The sequence below is a fragment of the Thalia democratica genome, chromosome 4 (genome assembly GCF_965202585.1).
Source record: "Thalia democratica chromosome 4, ktThaDemo2.hap1.1, whole genome shotgun sequence".
NCBI classification, from domain to species: domain Eukaryota; kingdom Metazoa; phylum Chordata; class Thaliacea; order Salpida; family Salpidae; genus Thalia; species Thalia democratica.
Genome location: NC_139168.1, coordinates 4,893,653 through 4,911,572, shown reverse-complemented (window position 1 = coordinate 4,911,572; position 17,920 = coordinate 4,893,653). Strand labels below are relative to the sequence as shown.

At 27.6% G+C, this 17,920-nt stretch overlaps 1 protein-coding gene across 2 annotated transcripts; it reads left to right on the top strand.

Annotated features, from left to right (window-relative positions):
- Window positions 1-313: 313 nt before the first annotated feature.
- Window positions 314-17,693, top strand: LOC145835035 (uncharacterized). Of its 2 annotated transcripts, none has more exons than XM_082942566.1 (21): window positions 314-478; window positions 1,617-1,679; window positions 2,490-2,568; window positions 3,166-3,236; window positions 3,934-5,064; window positions 5,257-5,523; window positions 5,851-5,916; window positions 7,357-7,420; window positions 7,827-7,936; window positions 8,129-8,206; window positions 8,512-8,644; window positions 9,955-10,029; window positions 10,256-10,302; window positions 11,396-11,575; window positions 11,937-12,044; window positions 13,186-13,263; window positions 13,997-14,065; window positions 14,351-14,423; window positions 15,664-15,934; window positions 16,715-16,927; window positions 17,153-17,693. In XM_082942566.1, the coding sequence occupies exons 1-21, from the start codon at window positions 344-346 to the stop codon at window positions 17,343-17,345; spliced, it is 3,504 nt and encodes a 1,167-aa protein (XP_082798692.1). In that variant the 5' UTR covers window positions 314-343; the 3' UTR covers window positions 17,346-17,693. The 2 variants fall into 2 exon arrangements, with proteins under 2 accessions (XP_082798692.1, XP_082798691.1); XM_082942565.1 differs by having other exon boundaries at window positions 5,851-5,931.
- The last annotated feature ends 227 nt before the right edge of the window (window positions 17,694-17,920 follow it).

Genomic DNA, 17,920 nt, shown 5'->3' with positions numbered 1-17,920 from the left:
TTTTGCACATCTACAGTTGTAAGTGGATAATATATATGATTGTTTTGGTTTTGTTTCTTCATGTAAAGCTAACAAGAGCGTCTACAATTTGCTAAAAAAACAATATTGTTCAAAGGGTAATGAATCCATTTTCTGTAAAGTTTTTGGGTCACATCAGTTTAAAAGGTATTACATAAGACACACACTTAGGATAACTCAAGCTAGTTTATTAAGAAAAAAATAAATACAGGGAAAAAATATTGATAACCTTGTTTCTTTCAAAAAAAGGCGTCAGGCATCAAGTTTTTAACTGTATAAAAAAAACTTTAGGTTTTAATGTAAACTTTTAAAACAAAATAAAAATATGAATAATGACGAAATACTGATTGACGGTCAGAGGCTGACAGACCTCAAACTTGTCAAACTGAAAGATGAGTGCAGGAAGCGCAAAATCAAGTCAAGCGGCACAAAAGCGCTTCTTGTCGAGAGGCTCAAACAAGTTGGTTTGCTGCTTGCAAGCATGTTGAGCGTTGTGAAACAATCATACAACTTTTATTCAAAAACATGCAAACAGCAATTAGTTTATGATAAAATCATTAAAAAAAAACATCACACAATACATTTTTAAAAAACACTGATTTTTATTTTTTATAAAATAACACAGACTTTGACTAAAAACACATATAAGCTTTGGTTAGCTTAAGTTCAGAGAGCATGGTCTTTGAATATCGAGCAATGTGAAAATCATGTTTAATTTTTACTTGAAAATGTAACATCAATTAATTTTTGATAGAGGCACCAGACTCAAAAACAACATCATGTTTATAATTTTTTAGATAGCCTGGTATTATTTTTTTAGAAAACATCAACTTATAAATGCTTTAGTTAGACTGCCAGAAAACTAAAAGAAAATTATCTTTTTACAGTAATTTGTAAAATGTATACATTTGTTATTTGTTTTGCCTTTGTGTTGCAGTGTTAATTTTTATACTTTTTTTTATTAAAAAAAAAGTACTTTATTTTATTCAACTGACATAAACTTTAAATTTATTTAGTTTTTTTAGTATAAACTTGTTTTTTTTTAATAATTGTTTTTTTTTAATTCTTTGAAAAATTAATATAGTAAAAATACATGTTTTTAACATCAACATAAGTTTAAGAATTTGAAACTTAAGCTGTAAATAACTGTTGTGATTTAAATATTGTTTGGTTTGCTTTTAGTTATTTTTTGTATTCAGAATAGTAAATATCCAATAAAAAATTGCATCTTTTTTACTATAACAATTTTTACTTTTAGTTTACTTAAAGTTTCTGTTTTAGTCAACATTTTTTTAGAAACACCTAGAGTAAAATTTTTGATAAAAATAAAACACACATATTTACTCTTATCAGCATTTAACTTGGAAACAAAAAAACTTTTTTTAGTTGGTACAGATAAAATTACTTAAAGTTGTTTTAGTTCTAATAGTTTTTGTACTAGGAAATATTAAATTTGTTTTCAGGTAATTCAAAGCCTATATCTAATCAATATGTTCATATAAATGTAATTTACTATATGAACATAAAGCATGAAGCATTTTTTTTGTTTAGTAAATAACTATTTGTTACATACTTTTAAAAATTTGATTTATTAACAGGCAATGGAGTTGGAAAACTTGCAAAAAGCTGCCAAACAAGAAGACTATCAACCTAATTCCAGTGTAAGTTAATTGATTAAACTTATGTATTTTTATATTTTACTGCAAAATTATTTAGTTTTTTAATAGATACAACCTGCAAAATAACAGATAATGACCGAATAATATTTTTTTTTAATGTAGTTTGAGTAGTTGTTTTTAGTATTATTTTAGTTGATAAAAATAATTATGCACTTGATATTATTTAATGGGTCTTTTTGTTGTTACTTTAAGTTCTGTAGTATACCAATTTAACTTTAAAATGTTGAGGTACTTTCTATATAGGTAATAAATTAGTTAAATGCTTCAAGTTTGTTAAGCGTCTCGGTTTAATAATTACCAAGTTTGTAAATTATTAAAGCTTGCTTTGTTGTAGCTGAGTTTCTAGTTAAATGTTTTGTCATAAAAGGTTTGCAAGTTTTCCAACTCCATGGCCTGTTATTAAGTTAAAGTTTTAAAAGTTTGTAACAAATAGTTATCGACTAAACAGAAAAAATGTTTCATGCTTTATGTTCATAAAGTAAATTACATTTCTATGAACATATCGATTAGATATAGGCTTTGAATTACCTGAAAACAAATTTAATTTTTCCTATTACAAAAACTATTAGAATTAAAACAACTTAAAGTAATTTTATCTGTAGCAACTAAAAAGTTGTTTTGTTGCTGAAAAGTATCGAGTCAGCAATATTTGTTAAGGCATAGGAATCCATTCTATTTTTTATTTATTCAACTTGTTTTTAAAGACAAGCTCATTATTTACATTTATACTACTATTATGTATTTATAATACTTTTGTTTTATGTGATTTTCTCAAAACGATTGTCATAACAGGTGAACGCAGCAGACGAAGAAGATGAGTTTGTCAAGCAATATCTTCAGCGCCAGCGTGAAATGCTCCAACAACATAAAAGTTAGTATTGAATATTTATTAAGTAGTAACTATATGAATTATTTTAATGATTTTGTCAAACAATATCTTCAACGTCAGCTGAAATTCTGCAACAAATTATAAGTTTATAGAAATACAGTATTGTTGAGCACTGATTGTTTTAATGATAGTCATTGAACAATTAATACAACATTGTTTAGTGGTAATTGTATAATACAAAAGTTAAAAGAAAAGTAAATGGTAACTATTAATTAGTAGTTTTATAACGCATAAGATAGTTAATAAATTTATTAAGTTGTAATTATATTGCACAAAAGTAATAAAACCTAATTAAGTTTTATTTAAATTGTCTCTTTACTAATGATTAACACATTGTAGAATTAGTGTAAAATTTTTACTAATAATAAAATATGTTATATAGTTTTCAAACAAAAGTAATCTATCATTTAATTATTTATCTTTTCATACAAGACCTATTATTATACCGCATTGAAAGTTTTTGTTTATAAGTTTTTGCTTTTAAAAAGATGTATTTATTATTTTCAGATAGGTGTTTGTTATAAAATTATCATATATACTATTTAAAAAAATGTTATCATAAAGTTGTTTTATTTCCAGATAAGCGTTCTGAGTCAGAAGACGATTCAGTAAAACAAAATGAACCACAAGATGATGGTGAAAAACCTCAGGTTATTACTTTTTACTTAATTTAGCTTTTGTACTGTCAAGCTATTTCTAAAATTTTTCATTTGTACTGTTAAGTGCTGTAATCATTTTAATAGTTAAGAGTGCATTGGTAGCATAATTGTATTATTTAGTTTTGAACTTTGTTGAACTTATGTACCATTAAGTGTTGTCTAAAATTAAACTAGTACTATTACAAGTATACGGTGTGTAGATTTTTTTTCTTAAATTTTTTATGTAAGTTTATATTAATTTAATTTTATTCTCTTATTAAAATTTCGGCTACTAAACTGCTTTAGTTTCAAACTTTACATTTTAGATATACAAAAACATTAATGTAATACTATAACCTCCATAAAAATGAAATTAATGCAAGTTAGCCCAATATTTATTTTGAAAACATGCTGAAGCCTTCGATTGAATTTATTTAAAATATCCTTATTTTTTTTTATTCTACTAATTTGTCAACCTAAAAAGTTTTATATTGTCAGTTTTTTTGTTTGTTATATGAAAATAATAACCTATCAAATTTGCTAAAACTTGTAATAAAACGTTAAGGGGTTATAATTTTTGGTCAAAAATACTAAATCTTCTTGGTTTTGTATACTTAAATATGGTTTTTTGTTGTCTACTCAGCAAGTCATCACTCTTAAAAGCTGTATAAATCATTTGAAATAATTTAATTACTTTAAACTTACACAGGCATCATCGACCAATGAAGCAGAAAACAATGAAGCTCAAGATTCGGACTCTGCCACTGAGGTTGACGAAAACTCCAAGTCCTCATCTGCCACTGAAATCATAGACGATAGATCCAAGTCTTCAGACGAGTCTTCATCGTCGACTGAAGTTTCAGAAAAGACAGAAGAGTCTGTACAGGATTCAGGCAACAATGGTCAGGCTGAGTCACCCAAGGAAGCTCACATAGAAGCAGACAAACCTGAAGTAGAAGAAAAAGAATTCAAAAAGGATGTAGAAGAAAAGGAAGAATCCAAAAAGGATGTAGAAGAAAAGGAAGAGTCTAAAAAGGATGCAGAAGCTTATCAGCCTTCAGAGAGTGCAGGGAAAGAGGCAGAACAAGCACCTGATGCAAATGCAGACGCTGTAAAAGAGGATGAGAAAACTTCAGACGCTGCAGACAGCTCAGAAAAAGAAGAAGAAAAGCAAAAAGAAGCTGAAAGCTTTCCACCTGCTGAAGCAAGCAAAGAAGAACAAGCTAAAGAAGATTCTGCAGACAAAGAAGAACCAGCTGAAGACAAGCCAGAAGCTATGGAGAGCTCAGAAAAAGAAGAAAACAAAGAAACTGCTGCTGTTGAAGCAGACAAAGAAGAAAAACCTAAAGAAAAAGTTAAAGATGAACACAGTAAAGGTGACTCGAACGTTGCCGCGGAAGATGAAAAAGTTCAGAGCAAGGAGCCAGAAAAAGCTGAGATGGAAACATCTGAAAGTCAGGTTGCCAGCTCAGAGTCTAAAGAGGATAAAGAAGAAATGGAGGTAGCACCAGCAGATAAGGCAGAAGAAAAAGAAGAAGCTGCCCAAGCAGAGAAAGCAAAAGAAGATGATTCAGTGGCTGCACCAGCAGATAAGACAGAAGAAGAGTCAGCATCAGCAGACAAGACAGAAAAAGAATTATCACCAGCTGACAAGACAGAAGAAAAAGAAAAAGCTTCCCTAGTAGAGAAAGCAACAGAAGACGACTCTGTGGCTGTTCCAGCTGAAAAGGCAGAGAAAGGTGCAGAATCTGCTGAGAATGACAAAGAAGATGTTGTCGTTGAGGAGGAAACCATGGAAGTTGAACCTCAGAAAGATGAAAAACAACTTATTGAGAAGGAGGTTCGTTGTAAAATATTCTTTTGTGTACAGCAATATAAGTACAGATAGTAAAATAAGTATATAAGCGTTAAATACTGTCTAAAAAGTACCAAAAGTTTTAATAAGATAGAAATGGTTTTAAATGTATAATATGTGCAATAAAATAAAACAACAAGCTGATTTATTGATTTATTAAACTTAAATATTTAAAAGGAGCCGCAAGAAGAAGAAATGGAGGTTGAAGAGGAAACTCACATTGTGGAGGTGGAAGAAAAAGTAGAAGATAACAAAAAGGAAGACAAGAAGGGAAACAACAAGGAGGTCGAAGATAAAAAGGAAGATAGAAACGACAAGGAAGATAACAAGCAGGATGGAAATGCAAAGGAGGAAGATGATGTGGAAGTTGTCACGGAGGAAATTGAAGTGGACATCAATGAAAACGAAGAACTTGATTACGGTGAAGATAACAATGAAAATGAGGTTTATTATAAAAAAAACATTTACTTAGCTTTTAAAAATTAAATTTGTTTATTTAAGTAGATCATAATAGCAAACTAGTTAACATTTTTTATTGTAAGTTTCTACAAGGTTATAATATAAGGGTTTATAATTTTAAAGTTAAAAACTTATGAAATATACTGTATAGTTTTGAGATTATGTAGAATGTTCAGTTTTATATAAATTGGTAACATTGGATGTGCACGTTTTGTCTTAAAACTATATTTTTTGAAAAAAAAAGTATTTGTTTTGTGGTAAAAGTGACTTAATACATTTTTTGCTGTTATTTATGCTTAAGTTTGCTATCAGGAAACTAAGAAGTCATCGCCGCGAAAAAAGAAAAAGGATTCAGAAAAAACTGAATTAAAAGAAAAGGTTAAAACTAAAACGGTTTGTTTATTGAATACTTATTATAATTTTTTTCAACCTAAAAATAGAACTAAATTTTTCTCACTATTAATTGCCTAATTTGATTTAATGAAAATTAGTAAATTTTTTAACTCCTGATTTAAACACAAAAAGTTTGTCAAAGGATTAACTTTTAAATATATTTAAGTAACTGGTTAGTTTAACAATATAAAGCAGAGTTGCATCAAATTAAAAGACGCACAAATCCTCCCCTGCGCCAAAATTCCTTTTCAACCAATGTGGATGATTCTTTTCTAATTTCCATGGGTGTTTGTGACCAATCATGATTAAAGATGAAAATTTCCACTTGTTTTGCCTGCTTGATATACGCGGTGTGTGTAAAAGCTGATAATGTGTGAGAGCCGTATGTATTATTAATCTGATGATGACGCTTTTATGTATTCACAATTTGTTAAGATTATACTGCTCTGTGGTGTTCGCAATTCGTTGTTTTAACAAGTCAGCTGCTAAAAGATCTCCTATATCTTGAAGTACAGTTTGAAGGCCAGTTTGAAAAGCGTTGTAGCCAGTATGAACCAGTGAAGTTAAACTTTTACCAGTAAAGACTCTTCTGATTTACCATGAAGAGAATTGCGAGCTTTCAAAGCAAAAAGAAGCAAAAGACAGGCTTTCACACAAATCTATAATGAAAAATTGCAACTTTCAAAGTACTGAGTCACACAGAAAATGTACTTTGATATATTCTTCTAAAAGCTTTCAGAATTGGATGTTAACCTGTTACGGTTATTATGTTATGGATGGATACTCTCAACCTATTATACTTACGATGGACCTTGTTTTCTGCGCTATGGATGAAGAAATTCTAACAAAAAACAAACAATATGAACTTTTTTTATTTGAAAATTTGCACCAAAACATTTCATGCTATTTCTATGAACAATGGTTGCGCTGAAATGTTGAACATTATGAAAAGAAATTCACAAATAGTGAGTTTTGGCGTTGGAAAGGGTTTGAAATATCAATATGGTTAAATTTTTTATAATTTCGCTGTATATCACTGTAAGAGTCAAAATAGCATTGCAAAATTTTTATTATCAATTTGGTTGTCTTAATTAATTTAATAAAAAATTTATGCTTATTTTAAAAATATTTATTTTCACAGCATAGTTCTTGCATTTAAGTTTAAACTTGGAAAAAGTACGGTATTTAAAACTTTATAGTTGTATTTTTATGAGTTTGTTTTTAAAAGTTAAAAAGAAAAACTTATAAACTAATTAATGTTTGACAAAAAATATTTTACTTAAAATAAGTATGCTGGCATTTTTTTTAAATATACAATTTTTAATACCTCATGCATTTAGACTCTTACAATTTTTTTATTGGTTATATTGTATATTGGTTTGCCTTTTTAGAACTTTTAAGTCATTTTTTCGTTGGTGTTTTCAGGAAGAATTGGAAAAAAAAGAGAAAACATCTGAAAAGAGAGCTCCTTTGAGAAAAAGTGTTCAAGGTAAAAAGATTTAATTAAATTTTAAATTATCTATTGAAAACAAAAGGTCCATATATACAGTATACAGATCATTTCATGATTACTTGTTTGTTTTGAAATATTTCACTTTTGTGCTCCAATAATATTTAATATTCAAATTTTTTATAAGTATTTAAATATTATTTTCAACAAATGTTTACCAACAATGATAATAAATAATATAGTTCAACTTATGTGAACTTCTAAGTGCATAAAACACTTAATCTAATTAAATGAAAAACCAAAACAAAATAATTGTATTTGATACTATTTGTTTTTATCCTTTTAAAGTGAAGCTGAAAAAGATTTAGTGCAAAATATAAGCTCTACAAAATTTTTTAAACTTTAACTTGCTATAATTTTATATTTTTATTAATTTGCAAATCAGACTCAGCTGAAAACGTGCCATTGTCGACGCGCAAGAGGAAATGGGGAAAATGCAAGATCAATGTGGACGCTGATTTACAATTGTTCAATGTGAACACCGACTCACTGAAGGTAACAGAAAATAATCTAAAAAAGTGTTTGAGTTTTTGTCTATGTAAGAGCTAACTAGTAAAAACTTTCAATAAAATAAAATTTAGTTATGATTTAGAATATTTTGTATAAGTAATTTAAAGTACAGTATTTAAACCAGTAAAATTGTGTTGAATATTTTTACGTTTTAACAATAATAACATAAATTCGTAGGAATTAGTGGAATTGGAAGAAGGAGCAATTTCAAAAGACACTTTGAACTTGGAAGAAATAATCGCTGAAGAAGACGCTGTTTGTTTATTAATTATATCTTTAAATTTTATTAAAATATAAGTTTTATACAACTAGTTTGAGTTTGATAATATTTTTGTTGATTTAATTATAATTTTTTTCGAGACCTTAGTATTGACAGCTTGCATAAAAGTATTAAATGTTTGAAGATTTTTTTAAATCATCACAAACATTTGTCAAAAAAAAAACAACTTTATCATCATCTGTAATATTTCAATTCTGGTATTTTGCTCTTATATTTCAGTTAAATAATTTACCGCTTTATTTTATTTAGACACGTTTGAAATATTACTATGACGTCACAGAACAACGAGCACGAGGAAGGGGAAATTTCTGAAAGCGAGAAAGAAGAGGAGTTTGCCATGGAAACGGAAAACTGCGGGGCCGGCGGTGACCTCAGAAACCCCAAGAAGTCGTGGAAGGGTCACAAGGTTGAAGGTGGGTAAAAATAAACAGTTTTAAAATTTTGATATAAAAATTTATTTACCTGGTTAAAGAGAATGTTTACTATAATTTAATTTAAACAATACTGTTTCACACTGCATTAAATGTAAAAGGGTTGGCAAACTTAATATTTTGTGGCATAGACTGTAATTTTAATTTCATCTTTCAAAATAAAAAAATTTTTACCCGTTTACGGAGTATGTTTTATTTTTTCTAACTGTAGAAGGGTTGAAAAACTTTAAATTTTGTATAATTAATGTTTTGCTGCAAGCTAGGGCCACACAATACACTATATTTTTTATTTGGTAAAGAGTGGTGATATTCTAATGGTAAACTTTTAGTAAAAAAGATTTTCTAAAGCAATTTTATACAATATAACAGGCCTGAGAATGATTTTGTTGAAAAATCCGGCCCATTTTTAAAAAGCTGCCGATCTCTGATATAAAATAGTTTTTTCATATCAAGTTTTGTATATAATTTGAATTAATAACTTTAAGTTTTTTAGTCAAAATAAAAGTTGCTGTTTTTATTTATTTCTAATCATGTTATGACTAATGAGATAACATAAACAGTTTACATTTTAAAGTGCAACAGCTTTGATGTTAAATTTAACTTTGTGCTTTTAAAACTATTTTTTAAACTTTTACTGTTCTGTTTTCTTAACTAAGCTAATTACAAAAACTAAATTCAGATTTATTAAAAGTATTATTGTCTTAACATTTATTTATTTTAATTAGGTTCATATAATAGTTTACTCAATAACGAAGTTTAGAAATATGTAGTTTAAATTAAATTAATTAAAAGATAAATTAAATATGTAATAACATTTATATTAGTAACCTTCTTTAAAAAAAATTCATGTTTTAAATAAATTTTTTTTTTTTTATTTATAGTTTTTTTTAAAATAAGTTTTTGATAAAATCCAAATATCTTTTTATGGAGTTATATTTTGTTTAATTAGTATATGTTTTAAAATGAAAATTGTTTTATTAAATAAATTATCTATGAATTTTATGATCTTAAAGTATAGCATTTATTATCTTGTGTACACTGCATTCATGTACATCAATGATTATATTAACTAATTCTTTATTTAACAGAAGTATACAATTAAAAAAAAAGTTTAATAAATGTTTTGAGAAGTATGTAGTACAGTGTGATAATTGATAATGCTAATTTATATAAGAGTCTGCTTTGTTACTTGTAGTGGTTAATGGATTTAATAGAATGAATTTAATGATAACAATAGAATGAATTTAATGATATTTTTTACAAAATAATGATTAATAAATATTTTTAACTAGAAACATCAGATGGAGAAGTTCAAAGCGATAATGGATCACCAATGAAAAAGAAAACTAAAATGTCCAACAGAATTGGTATGTTATTATACATTCATATTTTATTGATATATAAAAATCAAAATTTTCAACAAAAATTAAAACTAAGTATTTTAGATGGTGTAACTACAATTTTTCTTTTTAAACATATCAGTCAAAATTTAAATTATTGTTTTTATCTGAGACTAGTTAATCTTATTTAAAAAGTTAATATACAAATTCTTTATATTTTGTTTCTTTTTTGTTGCTAATTCAGTAATTGCAGTTGTGGACAGAAGAATTGAAAGCAAAGACGACAACGGAACACTCGATGTTAGTTTTGAAGTTTATTTATTTTTATATAAATTTAATTAAATTTGTGTTATGATAAATATGCAGAAATTAAACTGTTATTAACAGTAAATTAACATGATTTAATAAGGGTAATGAAATGACTGTTTGAAATATCTTTGATTCAGAGTCAAATGTTTTAACGGCGAAGAAAATTAATGTTTTTAGACAATTAATAAACAACAGAAAACTTTCAAATTTTATATTAAGTGAACGACCTTTGTAACCGGAAATATTAAATGTCTAGGAATTTATTAAATATTTCAAGCTAATTTCTTCAAACAGCATAGTGTTAAACGTGCGTGGAAATTTAATAAAGAATTTTATAATTTCAAAATAAAGTTTTTATAAAAGATTAATATTATTTTCAACATACTTTTACTTTAATAGTTACAAATATTGAAAAAGTAATTACAATGTTTTATTTAGTTGTTATAATTGCACATCTGTTTTTTGTATGTCGTTATTTGTTTGAACTATAAAAATTCATAAAGCACAGTGAAAAAATAACTTAACTTAAAAATTGAACCGAGTAAACACTAGTATTATACTTATTTAGATAACTAATATAAAATCTGTAACAGTAATTTATATTACTAAGTATTGTAAATTAAAATTATTTAAGAATATAAAAAATAAACATATTAAATTTTAATACCACAAAGTAAAAAAAAACGGTTTTAAAAACATAATCTCTAAATTGAAAACAAACCAACATTTACAAATTTGAACATTTACAAAATTAACAACACAAAAACAAAATATGATTAAAGCTGCTTGAAAGTTTATATCAAAAATTGTGGTGTTCTTTTTTTAAACATAAATTATAATATTAAAAAACACAATTTTAACAAAAGTTTCAACCACTTTAATAATTTGCAAAACTTTAAACCAAAAAATTTGGTATTTTGCCTAAAATTTGAACTCCCATTTAACCAGAAAAGTTGCTTGAAATGTATTTATAATTCTTTTTTATCATGTTCAATCAAATGAAAAAGTTTCATGACTTTTTTTCTGTTCCAATTCAAAATTTGTATATAACTTTTTTTAATTAAAACTTTTAACGGTTCAACAGAACAAGGAAGTCGGGGAAATCCCCGATGAGAAAGCGGACGAGGAGGGATTCTACGTTCACGTGCAGAACTTGGTGCGTCCGTTCGCAATCTCACAGCTGAAACAACTTTTGTGCGAGCAAGGAGAATATGTGGAAGATTCTTTCTGGATAGACAGGATTAAAAGCAATTGTTTCGTCAGAGTTAGTTGATTGAGTTTTTAATTTTATACTTGTATAGTATAACATGTGTAAATTAATGTATTTCTTTGACTTTCTCACGCTAAATTGACAGTTTTTTCTTTTCTTTTCAATTTATTTTGTGCTATCATTTTGCGTAGATAAATGATTTCAAGAAATTTTGAGAACGATTATCTATAACTTTTCAGTTTCTCACGATTGAAATTTATTAATGCGAATAATTAAAAAAGGTTAGACAATTTAAAATCAAGTACTTATAAATGTTGACTATTTTAACACTTTTATTACCAAAAGTTGTTTAGTAAACTGTGTAACATATAAAGTTAACAATTTGAATTTATTTGATAATTAATAATTACGACAGTATGAAAAGAAAGAAGTTGCCGATTCCACTTTAAAAACTCTGAACAATTTGCAATGGCCAACATCAAGTCCTAAAATATTGCAAGTTAACTTCATTTCTAAGCCTGATGTTTGTTTTTGTTCATTTTGTTACTATGTTTATTATAACATACAGTTTATAATTAGTTTAAAGTTAAAGAAAAATAGTTTGTAAAAATATATTTAGATTTTAAATGTAAATATTTTGTAACATTAAGGCCATAGTGGGGGTAGGCCATGTTTTTTACAAGTTGATCTTATTTTATAGAGTTTTTACTAAGCTTCAAGTAGCTTTTTACCGTTTTTAAAAATTCGAATTAGTTTTTGAGATATGACCGGCCAAAGTCGGGCCGCATAACAGGTTCCTTATGGGGAAGGAAAAACTAAAACGGCGAAAAAAGACTAATGCATTCAAAATCTATCTCCTCCTTCATTTTTTAAGCAATCTTCTTCAAACTTTCACAGTCTATTCTTTATACAATAACAAAAAAACGTTATTTGTGACTTTAAAAAATTTCAAGTAAAAATACATTTTTTTTGAAAAAAAAATTTTTTTTTTGATAAAAAATAACTTTATTTTTTTTATTTTTGTCAAAAAATTTTTATTTTTTAAAATTATTAAAATTCACAAAAAACGTTTTTTTCTCATAATGTAAGGAACATTTCCTGAAAATTTGAAGAAGATTGCTTGAAAAATGAAGGAGAAGATATATTTTAAAGCCCGTTTTTAAAAACTTGAGAAATACGGCTTTAAAGTTTCCTTTATATACCCTTTATAAAGACAACCCTTTATATAACCGGTCGTAAAAAAAAAGTTACTTAATATTTTTAAAATCTAAAAAAAGCATCTGAAAGATTATGAAATTTACTATAATATATGTTATTATAAGTCTATATGTTATTTTTGGTCAAAAAATGGCTTCTACCCCCCTATGGCCTTAATTAGTTTAAAACCTGTAGTTTAAAGTAGTTTGACTATGTGATTACTTAAAAGTTTTACTTTGTTACGTTACTCTTATTACATTATATTTGTATTGGTTATAGCAGTGTTGAAAGAGTGTTAAAAAAGTATTTTAAGCTTTTAATTAAACTTTTTAGCTATCAATAATGACATATGACTTTTTTGTTGAATATAAATGTTTTTATTTTAATTTTCTCATTGTTTGGCCTTGGTGTCTGAGTCTAACATTGCTTAATAAACAATATAATGATAATATACTATTCTAATGCAGAGAGAAATCTTGAAATCTGGCGGCAAACTCGTGGACAAAAGAGAAATTGCCCGCAGAGAAAGACACAGAATGCAAGATGTAAGTTGTAAAATAAGTTACTTATGTCACAAGTTTCTAATTTGTCTGTTTGAATCCGTAAAAGTATTATGGTTTGGCAACGTTGTTTTAAATCTACTACATCATCAAAAATATTGTAAACTTTATCTAAAATAAACTTAAACTTAATTATTTAACTGAGTTGTATAAAATATAGTATATTTTGATTGTTGATTAATTTTACGACAACTTCTTTGATGTTTTTTGAAGATTTACTTTTATGTTATCTCAATTGTATACAGCCAGCCGTGTTTTGATTTTTTAAAATAAATTTTATTATAAAATAACGGCTGTTTTTTGTTATTTAAAAGTGTGGCAATTCAATTGTTTATGAAAACCAATTTTGTCAAAAAGTACTTACATAGAAAATTAAGTAAGTGTGATTGAAGTTATTAGTATAAATAACTTTGTAATTACTAATGACAACCAACAAAACCCAATCATAATTTATTATGGTAGTCTTAAAGTCTGAACAATATTACTATTGTTTCGAAAAAATACCATATCTTATATTAGTTAAATAAAATTGACCTTTTTTTTCGTACATGAACCTAAAACACATATGCACTCAAAAGAATTAAAATTGAATGTTTTATTAAGACATTAAATACATGACACAAACAGATTTAAAAGGTTTTAGGTGTTAAATATTGTTAAGATCAAATTAAAAGTAATAACTATTTTAATTATTAATAATTCTTAATAACAATTTTAGCGCCGAGGCGAAGGAGACAGAAGCATGGAGAGAAGGAATGACGGAAAACGAGAATGGGATAATAACAAGGTTTTAAAAATATACAAATAGAAATGTTAAGTTTTAAAATGCTGATTAATGTTAAAAAAGAAGTTTGAAAAGTATTGATTTATTATGAAATTATTTTTAAAGTATACAAAGTTTTACTACATTAAGAAATTTTAACCCTAGTTCCCAGCAAAACTTACAGAGGGTTTGTGTTGTACCACAAGTTGTATTGTTATATAGTCTTAACAATTCTTACTTGGAACAAAAGTTTTTAGCATTAAGTTGATTTTTAATAAGAATGTTTTGATATTCTTAATAATATTACAGAGATCTATGGAAGACGATAGAAGGAGACGCAAATCCAGAAGTCCAAGAAGATCAGAAGGCGACAGAAATAGAAGTTTGTGATAATTTTTTTCGATTTGTTTAATATTTGCACTAAAACAGTAAACAATTTTTGACACTAGCCACAAAATTTTACGAGTATGAAGTTAGCTTGGTATTGTTTTTCAGGAATTTTAAAAAAATGTCCAAACTTTAGATCCAATTATTTTCCTTATCTTAATAGCTAGATAAAAACTTTTTATTTTATTTTAGAGAACGGTCCTTTGTGTTTAATTAAAAATAATCCATTAAATTGGGGTTTGACTTTTAGTGTGGGGCCCCTTAGAAAAAATGAGCTTTTTTATCAGTTTTTACTTAGCTCGAACTAAAAAAAAAAGTATTCATATTTATTAGTGAATAAATTCGTACAACACTTTTTTTTTCCAACTGTAAATATTTTGTACTATTTACTCTATTCTAGATTTCCTAATTCCGTGATAAGGCCAAATAAAACAAAATATTAACAGTTGAAAAATAAAATTGTATAACGTTATTCACATATAAAAAAAAAAAATTTTTTTTAATTTGAGGTAAGAAAAAATCGATAACAAAACTTATATTTCGTACTATTTGGCCTTACTCCGAATTAGGAATTCTAAAATAAGGCTAAATAGTACAAAATATTAACAGTTGGAAAAAAAGTGTTGTACAGAATTTATTCACTAATAAATATAAATATTTGATTATTTTTTAAATTTGATTCGAGCTAAGTAAAAATTGATAAAAAATCTTATTTTTTTCTAAGGGGCCCCATTCCAACAGATTTTTTTTTAAATTAAAGACAAAGGACCGTTCTCTAAAATAAAATAAAAAGTTTTTACTTAGCTATTAAAATAAGGAAAATAGTTGGGTCTAAAGTTTGGACATTTTTTAAAATTCTTGAAAAACGTTACCAAGCTAACTTCACACTCGTTAAAATTTTAGACATCTTGAATTGATTTTTGTATCAAGTAAAAATACAAATTATAAACTATTAACCTATTTATACATGCATAATGAACTTCTAATGCAAGTTGTCAAGTTTTTGCTGTAATTTTCTACTGAACATAGTCTTAGTTATATTTATTATGTTTGTATTAAGTAAGGTGTACCATAGCCCGATATATTTGACTCCTAATTTCAGTTCATTTAACTATTTTTTATTGTAATCAAAGATGATAGAACTATTCACCAACATTCATTTAAAAGATACTTTCATAAGATACATATAAAAGTAAGTAAAATATGTCCTCTAAGTACAATTCAATCTTTTACAGGATCATCACCACCGGTTAGCAAGTCATTAGACGACCTTTTCAAGAAAACCAAATCCCAGCCTTGCATCTACTGGCTGCCGTGCAGTGAGCAGGACATCAAAAAACGAGAGAAAGAAAGGGAAGAGAAGGCCAAAGTGAGAGAGGAGAGAAGAAGGGAGCAGGAAAGGAGAGAGGAAATGGAGAAAAAGAAGAGAGACGAGGAGTTGGAGGAAAGAAGGAAGAAGAGGAAAGAGATGAGAGAAAAAGAAAGAGAGAGGGAAAAACAGGAGAGGTAAAAAAGTACAATAACTTAATTTTTAATTTGGTCATATAGTTGTGAACTAAAGGCTGGTAGGGTACTGGTAGCGGTTTCATTCGTAATCACATTGTTTTAGACTACAAACAAAGTTAATTTATTTTTCTAAGTTTTTTAGCTTGTACGCTTACAAATATACCTGGTAAATTTTGAATCGATTTATGTGCTGTAGAAGAATAATTTAGTAACTCTATTTCACTCATCTAATTATGGAGGAAACTTTTTGATATGTGAAATGCGATAGTAATTGTCTCATTTTTTTGTGTGTTGTCATTAGCATGTTCACCAACTTTAATCAAGGGCTCTTTTTCTCCTCAACTCCACGTTTTGCATATCTTTTGTAAACTATACATTGTGTGATACAACAGATGACGTTGTTTACTGAGTTCTGCTGCTGATAAACTTGCATAATGATTTATGAAGTTTGAGATTACAATTACTTATTAATTTCCGCCTGCAGAGATGGTGATAGAATTTTATAAAACTGTTGTTGTAAATAGCAGGGTTGACTTAATTGAAAGATTTCTCTGTACAATAGTTGTGATAAAAGAATAATACTTGATGATTGGTTACATGCCAGGGGTACTATTGCATGATTACAACAAATTAAAATGTGTTTTTACGCACAGCGCGTGTTACCACAAATGACAGGAGTTTTTGTAATAAGAGAGACCTTTGAAAAATTTAAGCACAATTACAGTTTAAAGATAGATTTTCAAACAAAATGTTTAAATAAATCACATTTTTCCCACACAGAATGAAACGAGAGGAGAGCGAGCGAAGGAGGAGATCCTCATCGAGGAAGAAGAACTCGAGGAGTCCCGTCAGGAGGAGAAGGTCTCGATCGGGTAGGAGGAGTCCCGTGGTGAAGAGAAGATCGCCCGACAGGAGGGGAAGCCCCGTGTTGAGGAGGAGAAGGGATTCTGGTGACGTCAGAAGGAGGAGGGACTCTAGAGACAGGAGACCCATGTTAGTTTTGGGATGAAAATTATAACTGTTACTATTTGTATCAGTTGTTAAACTCGCCTTAATAATATAATAGATAAGTTTTATTATAAAGGAAATAGTAATGCATGTTTATATTAAAATCTTTGTGATCACTTAAAAGTTTACACAAAGAAACCTGAAACTTTAAACTATAATTTTTTTTAAGTTAAATTAAAACACTCCTTAAATAGTTCTCGCACCGTTCAGGCGCAGATCGCCGCCACCAGAGTCGCGCCGGAGGAGGAGATCGTCTTCGGGTAAATCCCCTCAACAGAAACGAAGGAGGAGAAGAAGATCAGAGACGTCATCAAACAATTCGTCATCGAGCTCGAGTTCCTCATCGGGCAGCGACAGCTCGTCGGGAAGTTCAAGCGGGTCGGACAGCAGCGATTCGGAGTAATCGTGACGTCATAAGTGTTTTGTGACGTCAATTAAGTGATTGTGACGTCATATATCGAATGGTGACGTCATAAAGTTCGATGTTACTCAGACCGTAATTGGCCACAAATGCTAAAAAATTCTTTGTTTAATTTTAAAAATTTCTGAATTATTTAAACTGTCTTTGAATAAAAGGTTTTAAAAAAATTTAAATTAAAAAATAAGTATTAGTTTGCAAACTACTTTTATCTATTTAATTTCCCACTTTTATCTTTCGTTTCTCTTCGTAATTTTTTATCACCTTTTTATGTAGGCATTTAGCTTTTGTTTTCTGCATTTAGGAAGTTTTATATTTTTATGACAGTTTTTCGATGTAAATATACTTTTTATGCTGCAAATTAGGCAGAGCGTTTTAGCGGATTGTTACCAAATAAATATTCTGCAGTTGTAATGTTATTTACCTTGATATTTAAGGTTGTTTTGTCTGAATTTAATTTAAACCTTATATTAGTTAAGAAATAACTTAAAAATTTGTCAGAGATGTATACTTATATACAGCTATTTAAGCTACTTGTTTGTGATTTATTTTGTTATAAA